At 42.3% G+C, this 23,280-nt stretch overlaps 2 protein-coding genes across 4 annotated transcripts in view; both read left to right on the top strand.

Annotated features, from left to right (window-relative positions):
• Positions 1-6,365: 6,365 nt before the first annotated feature.
• Positions 6,366-7,351, top strand: MTLN (mitoregulin). Its single transcript, XM_068974620.1, has 2 exons — positions 6,366-6,673; positions 7,263-7,351. Exon 1 carries the CDS (start codon positions 6,366-6,368, stop codon positions 6,534-6,536), a length of 171 nt encoding a protein of 56 aa, XP_068830721.1. The 3' UTR covers positions 6,537-6,673; positions 7,263-7,351.
• Positions 7,352-12,789: 5,438 nt separating this feature from the next.
• NPHP1 (nephrocystin 1) overlaps positions 12,790-23,280 on the top strand; it is a 64,754-nt gene continuing 54,263 nt past the window's right edge. For 2 of the 3 annotated variants that reach the window (XM_068972814.1, XM_068972806.1), the window contains exons 1-4: positions 12,790-12,880; positions 15,998-16,071; positions 19,867-19,927; positions 21,100-21,224. In XM_068972814.1, coding sequence (XP_068828915.1) covers positions 12,812-12,880; positions 15,998-16,071; positions 19,867-19,927; positions 21,100-21,224 — 329 coding nt within the window. In that variant the 5' untranslated portion in view covers positions 12,790-12,811. The remainder of the gene's footprint in view (positions 12,881-15,997; positions 16,072-19,866; positions 19,928-21,099; positions 21,225-23,280) is intronic. The other variant, XM_068972822.1, reaches the window with a different exon arrangement.

Here is a 23,280-nt window from a genome sequence, read left to right as displayed (position 1 = left end):
GACAAAAAGATTTTTTTTTGATCTAAGGCAGCAAGGAGCTACAGGGAACCTCAGGGAGCCAGCATCCTGGAAAAAAGGAACCTAGAGAGTGAGCTTGAACTTGGCTCAACTTCTCCCTTCAAGGCATTTGCCAATTGGCAAGTGGGGACTGACAGGCTGAGCCAAGAGCAGCAGATGAGATGCTGAGATGCTGAAGGCAGAGCTGGTGATGTGTCAGAGCTGGCAGAACAAACACTCGGGGGCTTCCCGGGTGGCGCTAGTGGTGAAGAACCCGCCTGCCAATGCAGGAGACGGAAGAGACAAGGGTTTGATCCCTGGATTGGGAAGATCGCCTAGAGCAGGGCATGGCAACCCACTCCAGTATTCCTGCCTGGAGAATCCCATGGACAGAAGGGCCTGGCAGACTACAGTCCATGGGGTCACAAAGAGTCGGACTCAACTGAGGCGACTAAGAACACGTGCACCAACAAACACTCGGGTTCAGGACCTGCCAAACGAAGAACACCTCAGGCTTTCAGGATGGACCCTAAAGGCATACAGTCTATAACGAAGTATGAAGTAGAAATAGATCCGCCTTTATGAGGACTGAAGCCTACCTTCTAACTCAGTCAGTCCCTAACGGGACACAGTTATGTCAGTCTCCAGTAAGTCAAAGAGGATGTCATAATGTCTAGGGAAAATATCAAAAGTAAAAGAATGCATAATTAATGAACTAATAAAGATGGAAAAGGGAATAATAAGTTCTACCCTGGAAGCAAGATAAATTCTCTCTGGATTATGACATTGTCCAAAGATTCAAATTATCATGAATTTTCTTTTAGGGAATTCCCTGGTGGTCCAGTGGTTAGGACTCAGTGCTTTCATTGCCGGGAGTCCTGGTTCAATCCCTAGTAGGGAACTAAGATCCTGTAAGCTTTGTGGTGCTGCCAAAACAAGACAAAGGACAGCAACAAGTCACAGATCCAAGAAACTATGAACACAAGATGGATCAATACAAATAAAAACTCCCTTAAAAACAGCATATCAAATTACCAAAAATTAAAGGAGAAAATGCTAAAATTGGCCAGAAGAAAGGTAAAAATTCATGCTACCATGAAAGACACAAAAGCAAACCTTATGATTGACTTCTCAGCCCGAAGAAAAGGAAATGATACCTTCAAAGCAACAAAGAAAAATAACCGATAACCTAGAATTCTATGCCCTGAAAATTATCCTTCCAAAGCAAAAGTGAAATAAGGATAATTTGGCAAATTACAATTGAGAAATTTCTTTAGCAGCAGATTTGCTACAGAATATATTAAGTGGAGTTTTTAGGTAGAAGGAAAATAATTCTACATGGAAGCACAGAGACACAAGGAGGTATGAAGAGCAATAAAAAGCAATTTATTCACCCCAATTAAAATGTGGGTGAATCTTAATGAATATTGGCTGTGTAAAACAACAATAAGAACTGTTTGTGGGATTAAAATATATACACAGAATTTAAATAAAAGTAACCAGGACTACGAACAAAGCTAGTGGAGGTGATGGAATTCCAGTTGAGCTATTTCAAATCCTGGAAGATGATGCTGTGAAGGTGCTGCACTCAATATGCCAACACATTTGGAAAACTCAGCAGTGGCCACAGGACTGGAAAAGGTCAGTTTTCATTCCAATCCCAAAGAAAGGAAATGCCAAAGAATGCTCAAATTACCACACAGGTGCACTCATCTCACACGCTAGTAAAGTAATGCTGAAAATTCTCCAAGCCAGGCTTCAGCAATACGTGAACCGTGAACTTCCTGATGTTCAAGCTGGTTTTAGAAAAGGCAGAGGAACCAGAGATCAAATTGACAACATCCGCTGGATCATCGAAAAAGCAAGAGAGTTCCAGAAAAACATCTACTTCTGCTTTATTGACTATGCCAAAGCCTTTGACTGTGTGGATCACAATAAACTGTGGAAAATTCTGAAAGAGATGGGAATACCAGACCACCTGACCTGCCTCTTGAGAAATCTGTATGCAGGTCAGGAAACAACAGTTAGAACTGGACATGGAACAACAGACTGGTTCCAAATAGGAAAAGGAGTACGTCAAGGCTGTATATTGTCACCCTGCTTATTTAACTTATATGCAGAGCACATCATGAGAAATACTGGGCTGGAGGAAGCAGAAGCTGGAATCAAGATTGCTGGGAGAAATATCAATAACCTCAGATATGCAGATGACACCACCCTTATGGCAGAAAGTGAAGAGGAACTAAAGAGCCTCTTGATGAAAGTGAAAGAGGAGAGTGAAAAAGTTGGCTTAAAGCTCAACATTCAGAAAACAAAGATCACGGCATCTGGTCCCATCACTTCATGGGAAATAGATGGGGAAACAGTAGAAACAGTGTCAGACTTTATTTTGGGGGGCTCCATAATCACTGCAGATGGTGATTGCAGCCATGAAATTAAAAGACGCTTACTCCTTGGAAGGAAAGTTATGACCAACCTAGATAGTATATTCAAAAGCAGAGACATTACTTTGCCAACAAAGGTCTGTCTAGTCAAGGCTATGGTTTTTCCAGTGGTCATGTATGGATGTGAGAGTTGGACTGTGAAGAAAGCTGAGTGCCAAAGAATTGATACTTTTGAAGTGTGGTGTTGGAGAAGACTCTTGAGAGTCCTTTGGACTGCAAGGAAATCCAACTAGTCCATCCTAAAGGAGATCAGTCCTGGGTGTTCTTTGGAAGGACTGATGCTAAAGCTGAAAATCCAATACTTTGGCTACTTCATGAGAAGAGTTGACTCATTGGAAAAGACTCTGATGCTGGGAGGGATTGGGGGCAGGAGGAGAAGGGGACGACCAAGGATGAGATGGCTGGATGGCATTACCGACTTGATGGACGTGAGTTTGAGTGAACTCTGGGAGTTGTTGATGGACAGGGAGGCCTGGTGTGCTGCCACTCATGGGGTCACAAAGAGTCGAACACGACTGAGCAACTGAACTGAACTGAACTGAAAACTATACAATTCTTAGAGGAAAACATAGGGAAACACTTTCATGACATGGGACTTGCAACGATTTCTTGGTATGATACAGAACACACAGGTAATGACAAAAAGAGTTGTAGAGGAAACCAATTCTATTTACATACATACATTAAATGAACTTACAACAAATGTAAGTCTAATACTGTAAGTGGTAATATCTTTCGCTTGGCAAGCACTTTGAAATGCAGACTCAACAGTGGTAGTTAATGTATCACTCAAAATACACTCTTGTAATCCTTTAACTCATTACACTTGACTATTCAGCCTGTAAATCCCCAGTAATCATCACCTCAAAGCCAGTTGACCATTATCAAGTCTACTAAAATGCCCCAATGAAGCAATGTACCCTGGAGAAAAATACAAAATCTCAAGTCAGGGGCACATTAGCTTTTTAAGAGGGATTTAAATCTTATACCTCTGAACTCCTTCCCATCAGCTCTATTCATCCTTCTGGCCCGAGTTACCTCCTGCTAAAACAAGAAGGTTTGGGGACTTCCCTAGTGGTCCAGTGGCTAAGACTCTGCATTCTCAATGCAGGGAGCCTGATCAGGGAACTAAATCCCACATGCTGTAATTAAGATTCTGCATGCCTCAATGAAGATCAAGGATCCCACATGCCACACTAAAACCCTGCATGGCCAAATAAAAAAATAAATATTATGAAAATAAAACAAGGGCAATTTTCTACAGTCTCTGCCAGGTTTATGTGTCTAAGCTTCTCCCATATTCAAGGCACCCGTGTATATGATCTGACTTATTTTTAACCCAAGGGCCACTTAGGGTGAGGCATGGATTCCAAGAGAAGTTGAAATTGCAATATCAGCAGTGGCCCAAGTACACAATGTCAGACTGCCAAAACTGGCTTTTAAACATGCCTCAGAGCTATTGAATCATACCAAACTGCTCATTTTACAACTGAGAAAACGAAGATTCAGGGAAATTAAGTTTTTTCTTTGGATTATCCTACTTATCTATCCCACTTAAGATTTAGTTCAGTCACCCACACATAAGCCTCTTGTAACCACTCCTCGCCTGTCACTCAACACCAAATGTTTACTGAGTGTCTGTTATGTGCAAACCTCAGACACTAAAAAATCTGCTGGCAATGATGGAGACCCAGGTTTGATCCCTGGGTCAGGAAGATCTCCTGGAGAAGAGAATGACTACCCATTCCAGTATACTAACCTGGAGAATCCCATGGATGGAGGAGTCTGGCGGGCTACAGTCCATGGCTCACACAGAGTCAGACATGACTGAGAAAATAGCACCATGTGCCAGCTAGGCCTGTGGGACTCATCAATATACAAACTGAGACCAAAAAACCCACCCTCAAGTAGCTTACGTAGTAGCAGGGGAGCTGGAGATAAACAGTTTTTGTATTAGATAAGTATTGGGTTGGCCAAAATGTTTGTTTGGATTTTTGGTAAAATATTATGGAAACCCTGAATGAATTTTTTTGCCAACCCAATAAATTCTACAGCATGTGGAGGGTGGTAAGGATGGAGTAGGAGAACAAAGCAGGAAACAGAGAGCAGAAGTAGCAGAGAGCGGGGATTTGTTGGGCTTGTGACTTTTAAATAGGTCCCGTTGAGAAAGTGACAGTTGACAAAAACCTAAAGGAGGTGAAGGAGTTAGTCCTGAAGGTATCTAGGGGAAAGTATATCAAGCAGGAAGACTGCACCTGGAAACGTTCTCCCGTAGCACCCTGCCTAGTGAGCGCAATAAACAATGAGCATATGTCTGTTTGAATTATGGTTTTCTCAGACCCTTGCACTGCAAGGAAATCAAAGCAGTCAATCAGAAAGGAAATCAACCCTGAATATCCATTGGAAGGACTGATGCTGGAGCTGCAGTTCCAATACTTTGGCCACCTGATGTGAAGAGCTGACTCATTGGAAAAGACCCTGATGCTGGGAAAGACTGAGGGCAGGAGGAGAAGGGGACGGCAGAAGACGAGATGGCTAGATAACATCACTGACTCAATGGGCATGAGTTTGAGCAAACTCTGGGAAACAGTGGATACAGGTGTGCTGCAGTCCATGGGGTCCAGGAGAGTCAGACACAACCAGCGACTGAACAACAAAGCCGCCTATGTGATTAGCGTGACTGAAGAACCAATGTTTGAATTTTTAAAAACAGTTTAGGGTCTTCCCTGGTGGTCCAGGGCTAAGATTCCAAACTCCCAGGGCAAGGAACCCAAGTTTGATAGCCGGTCAGGGAACTAGACCCCACAGGCTGCAATTAAGAGCTCAAATGCCACACCTAAAAGCTCACAAGTGAAAGTGAAAGTCACTCAGTCGTGTCTGACTCTTTGCAACCCCATGGACTATTCTCCAGGCCAGAGTACTGGAGTGGGCAGTAGCCTATTCCTTCTCCAGCAGGGTCTCCTGCATTGCAGGCAGATTCTTTACCAGCTAAGCTACCAGGAAAGGCCAAAAGCTACCATGCCACACCTGAAAAGATCTTGTGTTCTGCAACCAAGACCTGCTGCAACCAAATAAAATAAATCTATGAAAACAATTTAATGAATTTAAATATAAAAACCAATATTCAACTCAGTCATTGGAGAAATTTTTACACGTATTTGGAACGATGTGTGTATATGAATCTAACTTTTCAACTAACTTTTACAAATTCTAGAAAATGATCATATATCTGCACTAAAAATTTACTGTTCAAATTGAGATGTTCAGTTAATTATAACATCTACACCAGATTTCATAGACTTTCAATTTAAAAAAAGAATTAAAAAACCTCATAATAACTTCTTCTATGTAAACTAAGTAAAATGCATTATTAACAATTTCATCTGTTTGCATTTTTAATAAGTTACCAGAAAATTCATTTTTTTTTCCAGAAAATTTAAAGTCACATCCTTGGTTCACATTCTACTGCTTCGAGAAAATATAAAGGGGTTGAACTGCCCATGGGGTTAGAAAGAGGCACCACTGAAGTTAGGTAATAATGCAAGGAAATATCTGATGAACGCCAAACAACATGCGCAGTAAGTGCTCTGAGGAGGGAAACATGGGATGTAGGAGAGCCAAGCAAGTCTTCAACAGGTGGTGGTGGTTTAGTCGCTCTTCTCTGTCTGACTCTTGCGACTCCATGGACAGGCTCCTCTGTCCATGGGATTTCCCAGACAAGAATACTGCACTGGGTTGCCATTTCCTTCTCCACGGGATCTTGCCGACCTCGGGATCGAACTCGGGTCTCTTGCATTGCAGGCGTATTCTCTACACACCCACGAGATTCAAGAGCCGCGCCGCAGGATGTGCCCCGCCCGGCACGCGCTGGGTCTTTTGACCCCGCCGCCCCGCCGTAGCCGCGCTTCACGCCCCGGGTTCGCAATGGCGGACGTGTCCGAGAGGACGCTGCAGTTGTCTGTACTGGTGGCTTTCGCCTCCGGAGTGCTCGTGGGCTGGCAGGCAAACCGGCTGCGGCGGCGCTACCTAGACTGGAGGAAGAAGAGGCTGCAAGACAAGCTAGCGGCGACGCAGAAGAAGCTGGATCTGGCCTGAGATCCCCGCCCTGTTGGTCCCCGCCGACTCCCGCGCGACCACCTCGAGGGCATCTACCCTGTCCCGTGCGGGGCCTCGGCCATAGCTAGGCCCGTCTCACGCCCTGCGCGCGCAGTGCCAGGCTTGTCTTGGAGTTGGTGAGCAGTATTTATAGCAGCGCTTTAAGGGGCGATTTTGGGGATAGACCAATATCTTGCGGCAAGGGGGTTTCAAGGGCCCCAGAAAGAAGAGAAAGTTCTGTTTTCCGTGGTAACGCACACTTTGGTGCCATAGATCAGTTCCCTGCGCGTGTTTAATGGGACTGCCTTAACCACGTGCAAAGTCATTGCACCTTGACAATATTAAGCTTCTAAATGGAAAACACTCGAAAGAATAGAAAAAAGACGGACCGTGGAGGTGTTCCTACCACTCTTCTCTCCCTGATCAGTTTATATTTAAAAATATCTTTGATAGCACCATAGTACATCTTTGCGTTCATGCTTTGTCATCTGCAGTCTAAATTCTTAGCTTTTTGGCAGGCTGGGAAAGTGGAAAGAACAGTGGCTTGTAAGTCAGGAGCTTTGAATCTAGTCTTGGCTTTTTCATTAGAGCTCTGCAGACTTCCAGGGTCTCAGTTTTATTATCTGTAACACCAGATCTTGTTGGTCATGTTTTAAACAGTAAAAATAATTTGAAGTTATCCATTATGTATTTCTAATTTTTATTTTTCTTTTATGTTTCCAACAGCTCATTGAAGGTGGATATGGAGAACTGGACAGAAATAATTTCTCCTTGCACTTTATGAATCAATTTTATTTTTAAAATAAAAAAATGTAAACGTATTTGAACCTTTTATTAAAAGGGAAAAGAGTATCATTGCATTAAGAGAGCTGGAGCCTCAAAACTGATAATTACTGTTTTTGATCACATGCCTTGTTTTCTAAGGAATCTGTGCTGGTTCGTTGGTACAACTGCAAAGCAAAGTTGGTCTAGGAACCATTACCAGTCCCTTTGCTCAGCAGATTTGCTGGAGCTATTCTGGAAACCAAACAACTGTGTAAAAATACCTGAGGTAAGGGAATATATGTAAGACCTTTACACTTCTGAGGGTAACAACATACTCCAAGCACAAAGTATAAGTTTTTATTGACAGAAATTTCTTTTGTAGCGTTATCAAAATATACATGTAAAGGAGAAAACTCACTGAATAGAGCTTAGTGATAAATCCCAAATACAGTTGACCGTTGAACAACATGGGTTTGAATTGCACAGATCCACTTATGTGTGGATTTTTTTCGATAAATCTCCATGTAAGTGAACCACTATCCACTTACTGTCCATGGTTGGTTGAGTCCATGCATGTGGAGACGTGGACAGGAATGGTCGACTATGCCACTTGAGCATCCTTAGAGCTTGATATCCGTCACAGCTCCTGGAACCAGTCCTTCAGTGGTACCAAGGGACGTCTGTGTCTAAAAATCAAGAGTGAGTGACCAAGTCCCTATGTGCTAAGTTGCTTCAGTCATGTCTGACTCTTTGCGACCCTATAGACTGTAGCCCACTAGGGTCTTCTGTCCATGGGCTTCTCCAGGCAAGAACACTGGAGTGGGTTGCCATTTCCTCCTCCAGGGGGTCTTCCCGACCCAAGGACAGAACCCAGCTCTCTTACGTCTCCTGCACTGGCAGGCGGGTTCTTTACCATTAGCACCACCTGGGAAGATGGTGGTGCCTCCAGACTGTTGGTGTGTGCCCAGTTAAGCATCTGGGTTATGACTGGTTCTCTCTGGGGCTGGTCTTGTGCCAGGTGCCTGGTGCACCTGGTCTTTCCAATGTTGACTCCTTTTCTAGTACTGATGTGTAGCCCCTGGACACACTCGTCTCCCTCTCCTGTCTCACCTCAGTGTTCATATCCCTGCCCCCCAGTGCCTGTGCTGTTCAGCCCCCAGTTTCGCCTCGCCCTTACGTGGTTTTTAAGCCGGCGCACAGCACTCCTTATCTGCCCCTTGATTTCCGCCTACTGCATCTTTACCCCGTGCCCCGGTGTTCCCATCCCTGTGGTGGACAGCTGCCTCTGACATTGCCTCTCACTGTTTCTCCTCTATGTCTACCCCTTGCCCTACTTAAATGTGTTTTGGTTTTTTTTCCTTGAAAATACTGCCTTACTTGGAGATGTTACTTTTTTCCTGTTAGCCACTGCTTCTGCTGCTGCTTCGGTCGTGTCCGACTCAGTGCAACCCCATAGACGGCAGCCCACTAGGCTCCTCCATCCTGGGATTCTCCAGGCAAGAACAGTGGAGTGCGTTGCCATGTCCTTCTCCAGTGTATGAAGGTGAAAAGAGAAAGTGAAGTCGCTCAGTCGTGTCTGACTCTTAGCGACCCCATGGACTGCAGCCTACCAGGCTCCTCTGCCCGTGGGATTTTCCAGGCAAGAGTACTGGAGTGGGGTGCCATTGCCTTCTCCATGTTAGCCACTAGTTCTTCACTATGAGTCTCTCTGAAGCTGTTAGATTCTTTTTCATCTTTTTAAAAGTGAGCTCAGATCATTGGTGTAGGGGGAAGAGTCTGGGAATTGGATTTATAGGAATGACCCCCAGGTGGGGAAATGTTATTACAAACCTCCCTGAGAGATGTAAAATTTTAAGTTTCAGAGGCTCATAGTGGACTAGTTCTCCAGCAGAAGCCTCTCCCAAAGCTGTTAAATTCTTTTTCAGTAGCTCCTATGAGGAAGCCATACAAGGTTGATATTCGCTGTAACACTCTGATGGAAGAAAATCATAATGAGTTTTATGAAATAGATTGTTTTCAGGAGAAACAATGGCTGTGGTTTGCTTTGGTTTTGGCCGCCTCACTTCAGAACTGTCTTGTCTTAACGTTACTCTTGGTTTTCATAAGGGCATTAAGAGATGACAGTGGAGAAGCAATGACTAGCGTTAAAGTGACTATGCTGAGGGTTACAAGTGAAAAAATGTAAATTAAAACAACATAGCTGAGTAGTCGCATTCCTTACAGCATGGTGAATACTGAAGTGGTTTTTCTCAACCTTGAATGTGTGCATAAAGCCATGGAGTATTATTACAGTGCACATTCTGATCCTGTAGTTCTGGGCTGAGGCCTGAGAAGAGGCGTTTCCAAGACTTCCCAGGTGATGATGATGCCAATCTGAGACTCAGGAAATGCTTGTCATTCTGAGTAGGGTACAGAAGTGTATAAAATCTGTCATCTTTCCACTGGAGGTAAACGAGTAATAAACTTTTTCATCCTTCCTCATTCCTCATACATGGAGAAGGCAGTGGCACCCCACTCCAGTACTCTTGCCTGGAAAATCCCATGGACAGAGGAGCCTGGTAGGCTGCAGTCCATGGGGTCGCGAAGAGTCGGACATGACTGAGCAACTTCACTTTCACTTTTCATTTTCATGCATTAGAGAAGGAAATAGCAACCCACTCCAGTGTTCTTGCCTGGAGAATCCCAGGGACGGGGGAGCCTGGTGGGCTGCCGTCTCTGGGGTTGCACAGAGTCGGACATGACTGAAGCGACTTAGCAGCAGCAGCAGCATTCCTCATACATGTACACATATGTAAGGGGTTTATTTGTTTATTTTTACCAACATAGAATTGTACCATCTTCATGACCCTGTAATGTTTTTCATTTAAAATATGGAGCTCCCTATATAAAACAAAGTTGTCCTAATTTATTTAGAGACATATATGTAAAATAAATAAGGATTTCCTAAATGACAGATTGTTTTTAGTGCAGTTTTTTTTTCTTTCTTCTTATTTCTTACAAGATCATTAGAAGTACTGATTTGTCAGTCCATCTGACAATATAACACTACTCAGTTGCTGGATTTTTAGTGGAAAAACTGGCTAAGTGAATTTTAAGTATCATGAGCTGTAATGAAGTTTATTCAAAATAAAGACGAGCTATAAATAAAGCAGAGCAACAGTAGACTAGTTGAGTATACTAGAATATGTCACACAATGAAATGTCAAAGAGCAATGAGAGGGAACAACCTACAGCCTACACGATGATATAGATGCATTGCACCAACAGGTTGAGTGAAAGAAGCCTGAGAAGATGCCAGTACACTGTGTGAATCCATTATTCAGTTCAAAAGGAAGCAAGACAAATTTTTACAGTTAGAAGTTGGGGTCAGTTCAGTTCAGTCGCTCAGTCATGTCCGACTCTGCGACCCCATGATTCGCAGCACACCAGGCCTCCCTGTCCATCAACAACCCCTGGAGTTCACTCAGACTTAAGTCCATAGAGTCAGTGATGCCATCCAGCCATCTCATCCTTGGTCGTCCCCTTCTCCTGCCCCCAATCCCTCCCAGCATCAGAGTCTTTTCCAATGAGTCAACTCTTCACGTGAGGTGGCCAAAGTACTGGAGTTTCACCTTTAGCATCATTCCTTCCAAAGAACACCCAGGACTGATCTTTAGGATGGACTGGTTGGATCTCCTTGCAGTCCAAGGGACTCTCAAGAGTCTTCTCCAACACCACAGTTCAAAAGCATCAATTCTTCGGCGCTCAGCTTTCTTCATAGTCTAACTCTCATATCCATACGTGACCACTGGAAAAACCATAGCCTTGACTAGACGGACCTTTGATGGCAAAGTAATGTCTCTGCTTTTGAATATGCTATCTAGGTTAGTCATAACTTTCCTTCCAGGGAGTAAGCGTCTTTTAATTTCATGGCTGCAATCACCATCTGCAGTGATTTTGGAGCCCCGCAAAATAAAGTCTGACACTGTTTCCACTGTTTCTCCATCTATTTCCCATGAAGTGATGGGACCAGATGCCATGATCTTCATTTTCTGAATGTTGAGCTTTAAGCCAACTTTTTCGCTCTCCTCTTTCACTTTCATCAAGAGGCTTTTGAGTTCCTCTTCGCTTTCTGCCATAAGGGGGGTGTCATCTGCATATCTGAGGTTACTGATATTTCTCCCGGCAGTCTTGATCCCAGCTTGTGGAGTTGGGGTGGTGTTTACTCTGAGTGGAGGAGTGGAGGTCGGCGAGGACTAGAAGAAAGGGAAGACTGCTAGGATGTTGGATACTATCAGTATCCAAATCTGCTTGATGTTACATGGAGCTGTGTTCAAAGTGAAAATTAAGTGAGGGGGTTCTTGTCCCTTCTCCCTTGTTGAAGAAAGAACACGAATAGCATGGCTTTTGGCCTGTGGGATTAATTTGTAAACAGGTATCAATGTGGTTCATCTTTTAAAAAGTGAGCTTCCGTGTAGTGTGAAGAGTTTGGGAACTGGATTTATAGGAATGAGTCCCACTTGAGGAAATGTTTTTACAACCTCCATGAGAGATGTAAAATGCAGCGCATAATCATGGTTTATAGACTTCCTGTAGAACAGAATGACCATCCCTAGACCATAGAATTCAGGATGCAAAAACTACAGTTAAGTGATACTCCAGCAATATCCCAAATAGCAAAGAATTAAATACTGCCTTTGTTGAAGTGAGAGTATGCAGCAGAACCACGTATCCTGTATAAGCCATGTAAGAAAACGATCTGGACATTTAAGATATTAAGAAGCTTCAAGGACCTTGGTGGTTCAGACGGCAAAGAGTCCACCTGCAATGCAGGAGACCTGGGTTTGATCCCTGGGTGGGGAAGATCTGGAGAAGGGAATGGCAACTCACTCCAGTATTCTTGCTTAGAGAATTCCATGGACAGAGAGGAGCCATGGGATCGCAAGAGTCCGACGTGACTGACTGAGCGACTAACACAAGATTAGTTTAGCAAAACTGGTACGTGCAGGCTCAGTCGCTTCAGTCGTGTCCGACTCTTTCCGACCCTATGAACTGTAGCCCGCCAGGCTCCTCTGTCCATGGGATTCTCTAGGAAAGAATACTGGAGTGGGTTGCCACACCCTCGTCCAGGAGATCTTCCCCACCCTGCTGGCTTCTGCATTGCCGGCGGGTTCTTTACCGCTGAGCCACTGGGGACTCCGAGGAACCCTGCAGGAACGTGGTAATACTGAGTATTATGGGACTTGTAGTTTCGGACGCAGCGGCATATTCTCCCCCACCTCCACCCCAATCCTTCGGGACTGGCCAGGAAAAAGTGACTTGCTGGGCAGTGGACCTGAGAAGCGCGCTCCGGCCCTGTGGATTGAAGGAGCCGCTTCCTCAGGAGAGGACCAACCCCACACTCCTGCAGAATCAGCTTCCCGGCGGGCTGCAGGGCGCTGCGGCGGACGCGTAGTGATGGCGTCACGTCCCGGTGCAGCCGCCATGGTTTCCCTGGCGACCGCTGTGCTCTCCGCGCCTAGGTGGCGGAGATGCTGGCGAGGCGGCAGCGCGACCCACTCCAGTCCTTGCAGCGCCGCAGTCAGGAGCTGAAGCAGCAGGTACCGTCTGGTGAGAGACCTGGGCTCTGGCGGCGGGCGAGCTCTGGGGCGCACCCTAACTCTGAGAGTCAACCCCAACCCACCCTTTCCAAGTTGTAACCTCCCTCACCCGCAACGTACCGGGACCAAACCCTGATTCTAACCCCTCACGCTCCCAACCCAACCCCGGGGAGGCTAGAAAATGGGATCTTCGACTAAGTGCTGTCCTCCTCTCCCTCCACCCCACCTAACAGCAACCTAACAACTCCTCTATCCCATCTCACCTCCAAATCTAAACGAATAATAGCATTCCAACCATCTCTGCACTCAACATCACTTTCCTCCATTCTCCATGCTTCCTTTCCTTTATCTCTCATCCAGTGGAGGCTCTTGAGTGTTTTTGCTTCCCATAAAGCCAAGCCAAATATGCATCAAGGAATAATATATAAGAAAAATGTTAAGACCTGACAAGTGAGCAAAGGACATGAACTAAAGAAGAAATACTAGTCACATAAACATGAGAAAAGTTGACTTCGAAGATAAGCAATTGCAAAGAATATAAGATACCACAAACACTTTAAAAATCTTGATGCTCAGTACTGGGGAGGCTCTGAATGAAACAGGCACTTTTACTGCCCCAGGGTATAAGGCACAGCATTTCTGGAAAGCACCTTGACAAGATGTAGAAGATATTTATGCTCCTAGACTGTGTAATTGCATTTCCAGGAGGAAGCACAAGCTGGAATTAAGATTGCTGGGAGAAATATCAATAACCTCAGATGACACCACCCTTATGGCAGAAAGTGAAGAAAAACTAAAGAGCCTCTTGATGAAAGTGAAAGAGGAGAGTGAAAAAGTAGACTTAAAGCTCAACATTCAGAAAACGAAGATCATGGCATCTGGTCCCATCACTTCATGGGAAATAGATGGGGAAACAGTGGAAACAGTGGCTGACTTTATTTTTCTAGGCTCCAAAATCACTGCAGATGGTGATTGCAGCCATGAAATTAAAAGACAATTACTCCTTGGAAGGAAAATTATGACCAACCTAGACAGCATATTAAAAAGCAAAGACATTACTTTGCCAACAAATGTCCATCTAATCAAGGCTATGGTTTTTCCAGTGGTCATGTATGGATGTGAGAGTTGGACTATAAAGAAAGCTGAGGGCTGAAGGATTGATGCTTATGAACTGTGGTGTTGGGGAAGACTCTTAAGAGTCCCTTGGACTGCAAGGAGATCCAACCAGTCCATCCTAAAGGAGATCAGTCCTGGGTGTTCATTGGAAGGACTGATGTTGAAGCTTAAATCCAGTACTTTGGCCACCTGATTTGAAGAGCTGACTCATTTGAAAAGACCCTGATGCTGGGAAAGATTGAGGGCAGGAGGAGAAGAGGATGACAGAGGATGAGATGGCTGGATGGCATCATCCACTCGTTGGACATAGGTTTGGGTGGTCTCCGGGAGTTGGTGATGGACAGGGAGGCCTGGCATGCTGCAGTTCATGGAGTCGCAAAGAGTCAGACATGACTGAGTGACTGAACTAAACTGATCTGTTAATATTACCAAGTATTATTTCCACTAAATAAAATGATTTTTATAATCTTTAGCAGACAGAAAATGTACTGAAGGCTCATATTTTATCCAGTTTTGGACTTTCATTTTAAAAGTACAAAAGATTGGGTAGATAATATTTCTTAAGGAACTCTATTGGAATTATATTGGTACAACAAAATAGAATACTCTTCTGGTAGAAATAAAAATAAAAGTTAATGAGACACTAACTTAAGCTGAGCTTTGGCCAGATGCTTTATATTGCATTGAATTTTAAATTTAGTTGGACATTGACAGAACCAGGAAAAGTTGTAGAATTAAGCCACAACAATTGTTACTGATATAAAGATGAAACAAAACAGTCACCAGGGTTGTTCAAGCTGGAACCCAATTGGCTCCTGAGCCTTTTGGTACCCTGTGTGTCTGGGAAGGGCTGTGTGATATTGTGGGGTCCTTCTTCCCTGACCCCATATAGAATGTACTTCTGTTCATGCTCAGGCATGTCCGACTTTTCAGGATCCCAAGGACTGTAGCCCTCCAGGCTCCTCTGTCCATGGAATTCTCCAGGCAAGAATACTAGAGTGGTTTGCCATTTCCTTCTCCAGAGGATCTTCCCAACCCAGGGATCGAACCCACGTCTCCTACATTGGCAGGCAGATTCTTCCCTGTCTGAGCCACCAGGGAGGCCTCCACAGAGGACACGTGAAGCAAAACGAGGCACAGACTTCCACCCTGCTGTCCATGGGACAAGTTACGAAGGACCCATCTGGGTTATGCCCATGATGACTGACTGTCACCATGTGTGTAAACGTTGTGAATAACAGACGCACAATGGCAAGAGTAGAGAATTTTTATTTCTTTTTTTTCAATCACTTTATCTTTTCCACATCTACAGAACCCGAAAGATATATGTGCCTCTTTTGTGGGTATGTTGGCAAAGTTACAGGTAGTATTTGGAAATTGCTAAGTCACAGTATAAGATATAAGAATGAGGATAAGAAAGAAAAAAACCTGTGGTTTATTCATACAGGGAGTATTAGCAGTAAGAAAGAATAAACCAACGATATAGATAGCAGTGGATATGGAAGTATCCTTCCGATATGGAAGTATCTCAGAAATGATTACACAAAAGAGTACATTCTAGGAACTTTCTGGAGTAATAGTAATTTTCTATAGGTTGATAGGGGTTTGGATTACATGGCACTTGCCAGAACTTAGCAACCACAGTCTTAAGATGAAATGTATATTTCATTGTACATAAAATTCACACCAAATACTGCACTCCAGTTAGTGATACCCATGATGTATTGTTTAAGGGAAAATATACTGATGATTGTAATTTTCTTTGTAATATGTAAAAAATTAGATGGGTTGATGAATAGATGGATCAAAAAAGTAGAGTAAAATACTAGTAGTCGAATCCAGGTGGTGGGTGTATGGATGTTCACTGTACGATTCTTTCAGCTTTATCGTGTGTTTCAAAGTGTTCATTATAAAATATTTGGGGAAAAATTAAAAGTTTCTGTCCTAAGGTTATATGGTATTTAACAATGTGATACTTTAGACAGTCTCCATTTATTGTAGGTCGATGGGTTGCTTTTTGAGAGTCAACTGAAAGGAGCTCTAGAAGCAAGTAAAAGGAGAGAGATGTACCAAAGGTAAAGTATGCTAAGTTATGTAAGCTTTGTCGAGGCTGTGCTTAGATTTCAATGAGCAGTATTTACAGCATAGAAATTGAGGCACTATATTTTTTTAAATTAATACAATTTCTGAAAAGACAGAGTAATAATAGGAAATAATATTGAGGTAAAAATGAATGAAATTTTCCAAAAGTATTTTGAAATATTTCTTACAGTTATCTACATCTACCAAGCCTAAATATTGGAATAAGGTTAAATAGAGGATGACAAATGTTAAAAAGAAGTAGCTTACATTTATTTTGTTCTTTTGTATATACCAGACAGTGTGGTCCACGCTCTAAGAATTTTTTCTTAATTAACTTTCATAATAACATCTGAAAGTTCCTGAAAGTTAGTGAGCTACTTATTAATATAGATGAAAAAATTAAGGTTTGCAGTGATTAATTAATATGTCTAATATTACTCAGCTATAAAACATCAAAGTGGCAAGGCAATAAAAATGTTTTAAAACCAACAAGAAATGCAGAATTTATTTATTTCAGTACAGTTGATTTATTAGTATGATGTGTTAGTTTCTGGCGTAAGGCAGAGTGATTCAGTTATAAATACATATATATTCTTTTTCAGATTCTTTTCCATTATAGTTTATCACAAGATATTGGATAGAGTTCCCTGTGCTGCACAGTAGGACCTTGTTGTTTATCCATCCTCTATATAACAGTTTTCGTCTGCTAATCCCAAACTCCCAATCACCCTCCCCTCCCCGCCCCGCCCTTGGCAGCCACCAGACTGTTGTTTTGTTTGTGATTGTGTCTCTGTTTCCTAGAGAGGTTTATTTGTGTCATATGTTAGATTTTACACGTAAGTGATCTCATATCATGCCGATTGTCTTTCTCTTTCTGACCTACTTCCGTTAGTATGATAATCCCAGGGCCATACGTGTGGCTGCAAATGGCCTTCTTTTCTTCTTTTTAGTGGCTGAGTAGTATTTCATTATATTAACGTCCGTGTGCCACACCTGCTTTATCCATTTGCCTTTTAGTGGGTGGTCAGGTTGTTTCCATGTCTATAGTGCCGCTGTGAGCATAAGGTGTATCTTTCCAAGTTCGAGTTCTCTTCAGAAGCATACCCAGGAGTAGGACTGCTGGATCAATAGGCCAGCTCTAATGTTAGTTTTTTTGAGGAACCTCCGTACTGTTTTCCTCCGTGGCTTCACCAGTTTATATTCCGACCAGCAGTGTAGGAGGCTGCCCCTTTTCTCCACACCCTCTCCAGCATTTGTTTTCTTACAGGCTTTTTAATGATGCCCATTCTGACCGGTGTGAGGTGATACCTCATTGTAGTTTCGATTTGCATTCCTCTAGTAATTAGCCATGTTGAGCATCTTGTCATGTGCCTGCTGGCGATCTGTATGTCGTTTTTGGAGGAATGTCTGCTTATGTCTTCTGCCCATTTTTTGACTGAGTGCTTGTTGGTTTGTTGCAGTTGTTGCTATTGAATTGTATGAGCTGCGTGTATATTTCGGAAGTTAAGCCCTTTGGGTCGCATTGTTTGCAAATATTTTCTCCCAGTTCATATGTTATCTTTTCAGTTTGTTTATGGTTTCCTTTGCTGTGCAAAACCTTATAAGTTTGATTAGGCTCCATTTGTTTATTTTTGCTTCTATTTTCTATTGCCTTGTTGTTACTAGACTGACCTAAGAAAACATTGGTATGGTTTATGTCAGAGAATGTTTTGCTTATCCTCTTTCCTAGGAGTTTTATGGTGTCGTGTCATATTTAAGTCTTTAAGCCATTTCGAGTTTATTTTTGTGTTTGGTGTGAGGGTGTGTTCCAGCTTCACTGATTTACATGTGCTGTCCAGCTTTCCCAACACCACTTGCCGAAAAGACTGTCTTTTCTTCATTGTATATTCTTGCCTCCTTTGTCAAAGATTAATTGACTTTAGGTGTGTGGGTTTGTTTCTAGGTTCTCTATTCTGTTGCATTGACCTATGTCTGTTTTTGTGCCAGTACCATGCCGTTTTGATTATTGTAGTTTTGTGCTATTGTCTGAAATCTGGGAGGGCTATGCCTCTAGCTTTGTTCTTTTTCCTCAGGGTTGCGTTGGCAATTCTGGTTCTGTATAAATTTCAAGATTATTGGTTCTAGTTCTGTGAAAAATACCATGGGTAATTTGATAGGGATTATATGAAATCTGTAGATTGCTTTGGATAATATGGCCATTTTGATAATAATAATCCTTCCAATCCAAGAACCTGGAATTTCCAGGTGGCTCAGTGGTAAAGAATCCACCTGCCAGTGCAGGAGTCACAGGAGACGCAGATTCCATCCTTGGGTCAGGAAGATCCCCTGGAGGAAGAAATGGCGACCCACTCCAGTGTTTCTGCTGAAAAAATCTCCTGGGTCCTGGCAGGCTACAGTCCGTGGGGTTGCAAAGAGTTGGGCATAACTGAGCAGCCAAGCGTGCACGCTGTCCAAGAACATGGACCATCTTCCCATTTCTTTGAATTATCTTTAGTTCCCTTTATCATTGTGTTACAGTTATCAGCGTATGTTTCACCTCCGTGGCCATTTATTCCTAAGTATTTTATTTTTTTAATTTTATTGAAGTATAGTTGATTTATACTGTCGTGTTAATTTCTTCTCTACAGCAAAATGACTCAGTGTCTCACACACATACACACACACACACACACACATTCTTTTTCATATTCTTTTCTGTTACGGTTTGTCACAGGATATCGACTATAGTTCTCTGTGCTATACAGTAGAACCTTATTGTTTATCCATCCTCTATATAATAGTTTGCCTCTGCTAATCCCAAACCCCCAGACCTTCCCTCCCCTCATCCCTTGTCAACCACAAGTCTGTTTTCTTTGTCTGCAAGTCTGTTTCTGTATCATAGATATGTTGATTTGTATTATACTTTAGATTCCACATAGAGTATTCTATTTTATTCTGATGCAGTTTTAAAAGGAATTATTATTTTTACTTTCTCTTTCTGATATTTCATTTTTAGGATAAAGAAATGCGACCAATTTCTGCCTGTGAATCTTGTATCCTGCTACCTTGCTGAATTTATCAGTTATAGTAGTTTTTGTGTGGAGTCTTTAGGGTTTTCTATATATAGTATCATGTAATTTGCATACTCTTCTCTTCCAAGTTGGATACCTTTTATTTCTTTTTATTACCTGATTGCTATGACTAGGACTTCCAGTACTATGTTGGAGTGGTGAGAGTGGGCATCCTTGTCTTGTTCCAGACTTTAGCAGGATGGCTCTCAGCTTTTCAGCGCTGAGTATTGTATTGGCTATGGGTTTGTCATAAGTAGCTTGTATTATGTTGAGATATGTTCCCTCTACACCCGCTTTGGTAAGCGCTTTCATAGTGAGTGGATGTTGAATTTTATCCAATGCTCTTTCTGCATTTGTTGAGATGATCACGTGGTTTTGTCTCTTCTTTCTTTGATGAGGTGTATCATATTGTCCTCTGGGCTGAATCCTGGGTTTATGGAATTTCAGAGCTATGGAAGCAGTTAAAAGCCCAGTGCTTTCCTTATTTTAGAACTAGGAGACTGAAGCCCAGAGTCACTTGTCTTCTGAGTTTTGATTATCATACCCCATACCCTAGATCTTGCTGTGAGGATCACCCAAGCTAATGAGTGGAAAGACACTTACATATGAGTTTTTAAACATCATTCATACAATAGAAATTGCCTTGCCTGCTTAAAGACTGAACATATGATTTTATAAAATAGCTTTTTTGGTTATGACACTTAAAAAATCAATTTTTCTTTCTTTTTGAAAATTTAGATGTATCCAATTAAAACAGGCAATAGATGAAAATAAAAATGCTCTTCAAAAATTAAAAAAAGTAAGTATTATAGTTGGTCACATTACTATTTTTTTTTAAATCTGTTTTTACCCAAATATTTTATTAAGTCGGAGTTCCTACCCCTAGAGTGGGTAGGTTCCTGGGTTCATATAAGTGTTAAAATGTGAACCAGGGCCCCAAATACTGATAAAAGTTCAGCTGTGATGAACTCACCCAGCACTGAGGACTCGGAAGAACTTGGAAGAAGCTATTTTTATTATTGCATTGTGTAAGTTTTATGTTTTACAGTTTAGAATTATTTTCATTTTAATCACACTGTGGGGAAGTAGATTATTTGGCCCAGAGGGTACAAGGTAGAGAAGCTTCCTGAATCACACAGCAGTTCTGAGATCGGTGACTCTGCAGAAATGGGGGGAACTAACCCCAGGGACAGGGGAACCGGGTGGGCTGACGTCTATGGAGTCGCACAGAGTCGGACACGACTGAAGCGACTTAGCAGCAGCAGCAGCAGCAGAATTTTCTCTTGGCAATTCCATCAGGATCTCCTGTTTTAATATGAGCCTGAACTTGAGCAAAGTGTTCAGGGCCAGAGACTCAGGCAGCACTTAGGGTGGAAGGCGCGCAGGAGTCGTCGCCCTGCCCGTGAGTGAGTCTCTTTTACTCAGACAGCACTTAGGATGGAAGGCGTGCAGGAGTCGTTGCCCTGCCTGTGAGTGAGTCTCCTTTACTGCATTGGAGACAGGTGGTTTCTAAGCATCTCTTCCGAATTTCTCCAAGGATGAAAAACTGTAATTCAGGAGACTGACTGACCCTAAATTGGAAACCCTGACCGCTGGGGCTTGCAAAGGAGTAGCAGTTTTCCCAGTGTCTCACTGCCAGCAGGCAACAGAACCTGGACTTGGCACCTGTCTTTTTAACTCCAAAGCCAGTCCTCTGTCTGGAACCTGTCCCCTACTGGCTGTAGAGGGTCTGCAACATCTAGCAACAAAGCAAAACAAATTAGAGGTATAACTTTATTATGCCATTTGATTCATGTTCCAGCATAATCTACATTTCTTTTAAGCTTATTTATCTAAGATAGGCATAGTCTCATATTGATATTTGCTTTGTCTTATATCACTTATTGGAGTTTTTTTTCTATTACAATAAATGCAATAAAAATGGAATTTTTTTTTTTTTTTTTAGTGAAGTAGACTTTTATTCTCTCATAGGCTGATGAACCTGCACCTGTGGGAAATTACTATCAGAAGAAAGAAGAGGAGCACAATCTTTTGGATAAGCTTACCCACCAACTGCAGGAGCTTGCTGTGTCCATAAGCAGAGAAAATGTCACTGAGTATGCGCCCTTCCTTTCTTTCTTCCTTTCAAATATCATATCACCAACAGTTTAAATGTTTTATTCAGAATAAAGTTGCATATAGATAAAACTGTAACAGTATAATCTGTCAACAGTTACTTATTGTACACAGAAGAAAGTGTGAACTCCCAGGAGAGATGTAAAGTAGAAGCCGTAATCTCTCAGGTAATTCATAAGCTACTTGGGGGAGCAAAATAGAGATGTGAAAAGCTCGGGAAACAGACGTTAGAAAGTAAGGGTCATGCCTTTAATGTCAGGGTTGATGTGTAAAAACAAAATTATCTGAATTATCTATTTGCTTATTTCCTCCTTTTATAAATATTCTTTTACAAATGGAAGCAGAAATATGCATTCTTTTCCTGATGGAGTGGATGTTAGTAATAGGCTTTGTAAAGTGGAAAGAAAACTTGATAGTGTAAATGAACCCAATTCATAGGGAGATAAAAAGGGAAAAGTCAACTATTTAGACTCTTCAAATGCTGTTCCCATACTTTTGCACTGTATTCTGGGGAAAAAAACACCAAAGAATATATTATTAGAAGGTTTCTAGAATTTCCATTGATTTCCAGTGCTGAGAAAGACAAAGTGGCTGGTATTGGACTTAACCTTCCTACCAAAGAAACACTGTAGAATCTGGACAAAATATACAAAATGGCTTTCTGAACTCATTGAGCAGCAGCTGAGCAGGGCTGATACCCTTAATACAGAGAGGCACAAGAGGTGACTCCTCTATTCACCCAGACCCTCTCCTTGGCAATAGTTTATGGGCTCTGTGTGATGCAGGAAAGTAAATCCCAGACAGGGAGCAGCAGTCTCTCTGGGCTCCAAAGATCAAATTCTGGAGTTGCTGGGACCTAGTGGTTCAGTGGTTAAGACTTTACCTTCCAGTGCAGGGAGCTGAGATCCCACATGCCTTGGGGCTAAAACCCCAAAACATAAAACATAAACAGTATTGTAACAGTTTCAGTAAAGACTTTAAAAATGACCCACATAAAAAAGAAAAGGTCTTAAAAGTTCTGGAGTTGCTGAGGCTCCTGGGACATGTGGGGAGAGGGAAAAGACTTGCAGAGAGACCACTCCAGAAATCTGAGGGGACTCCTGGGCTACACAGAGCTAGAATCCAGAAGGCCTGGCAGGAAGCACCTGCTGGGAAACTGAGAGCTTAAAAGACTCTGGAGGTCACAGAATCCGGGAAAAATGCTGGGGTTTATACCCAGCTAGAGCAGAGAGACCTCGGTGAATGCTTCATGCATCTGGCTAGAGAGCACGTAAGACCCATGGCTAGGAGCAAGGAGTACAGAGCACACGCTGGTATTCAAAACTGTGACCTTGAAATACAGACAAAACTGAAGGGACTCTTTCCCAGCAAAACCTAAAGCCAGACCTGAACAGGAAAAAGATAACAGGACAAAATTCACTACTCATTAAAAGATGACAACATAATCCAGAGTCTCTAAATATATCATCCACAATGTGCGGTAATTATTAAAAATAATGACTAGAAATGCAAAGAAAGTAGGGGAAAATAAATAATAGATAATTAAGCAGTGACAGTCAATAAAAACAGACCCAGATCTGAACTAGATAGTAGAGTAACCTGACTGGGATTTTTAAACAATATGATTAATATGTTAAAGAAAATAGAAGAAAAAATGGATGAAATGGGAAAAAAAGAATATTTTGAGAGAATTCAAATGTAGAAAATAATCAAATGAACATTCTACAACGGTAAAATGTAATACCTGATAGAATAATGGCTGGGAGGTTTCTAAGTCTGATTCAATATATAGCTTCAAAAAGGTCTGAAAATGTCTTCTAATGAAGAGAAAAAATAGTCAGTGGAAACCTAGGTGACCCAGATGTGAAAATTAGCGTACCAGAACTATCAAAGAACTATTTTCAGTGTGTTAAGGAATTTGTTGGAGAGATAGGCAGATTGGTTGATTAGAGAGGATCTTAAGGAGAGAAACAAAAACTAATACAGACCAAAAATGGAAACTCTGAACCTAAAAAACACAGTATATTAAAAAAATTT

The sequence above is a fragment of the Capricornis sumatraensis genome, chromosome 1 (genome assembly GCF_032405125.1).
Source record: "Capricornis sumatraensis isolate serow.1 chromosome 1, serow.2, whole genome shotgun sequence".
Lineage (NCBI taxonomy): Eukaryota > Metazoa > Chordata > Mammalia > Artiodactyla > Bovidae > Capricornis > Capricornis sumatraensis.
Note: the sequence above shows the minus strand (reverse complement) of the source record. Positions and strands in the feature narration are given on the sequence as shown.

Excerpts from the sequence above, each read along its gene's own strand:
- MTLN (XM_068974620.1), top strand. The coding sequence starts at position 6,366 with ATGGCGGACGTGTCCGAGAGGACGCTGCAGTTGTCTGTACTGGTGGCT.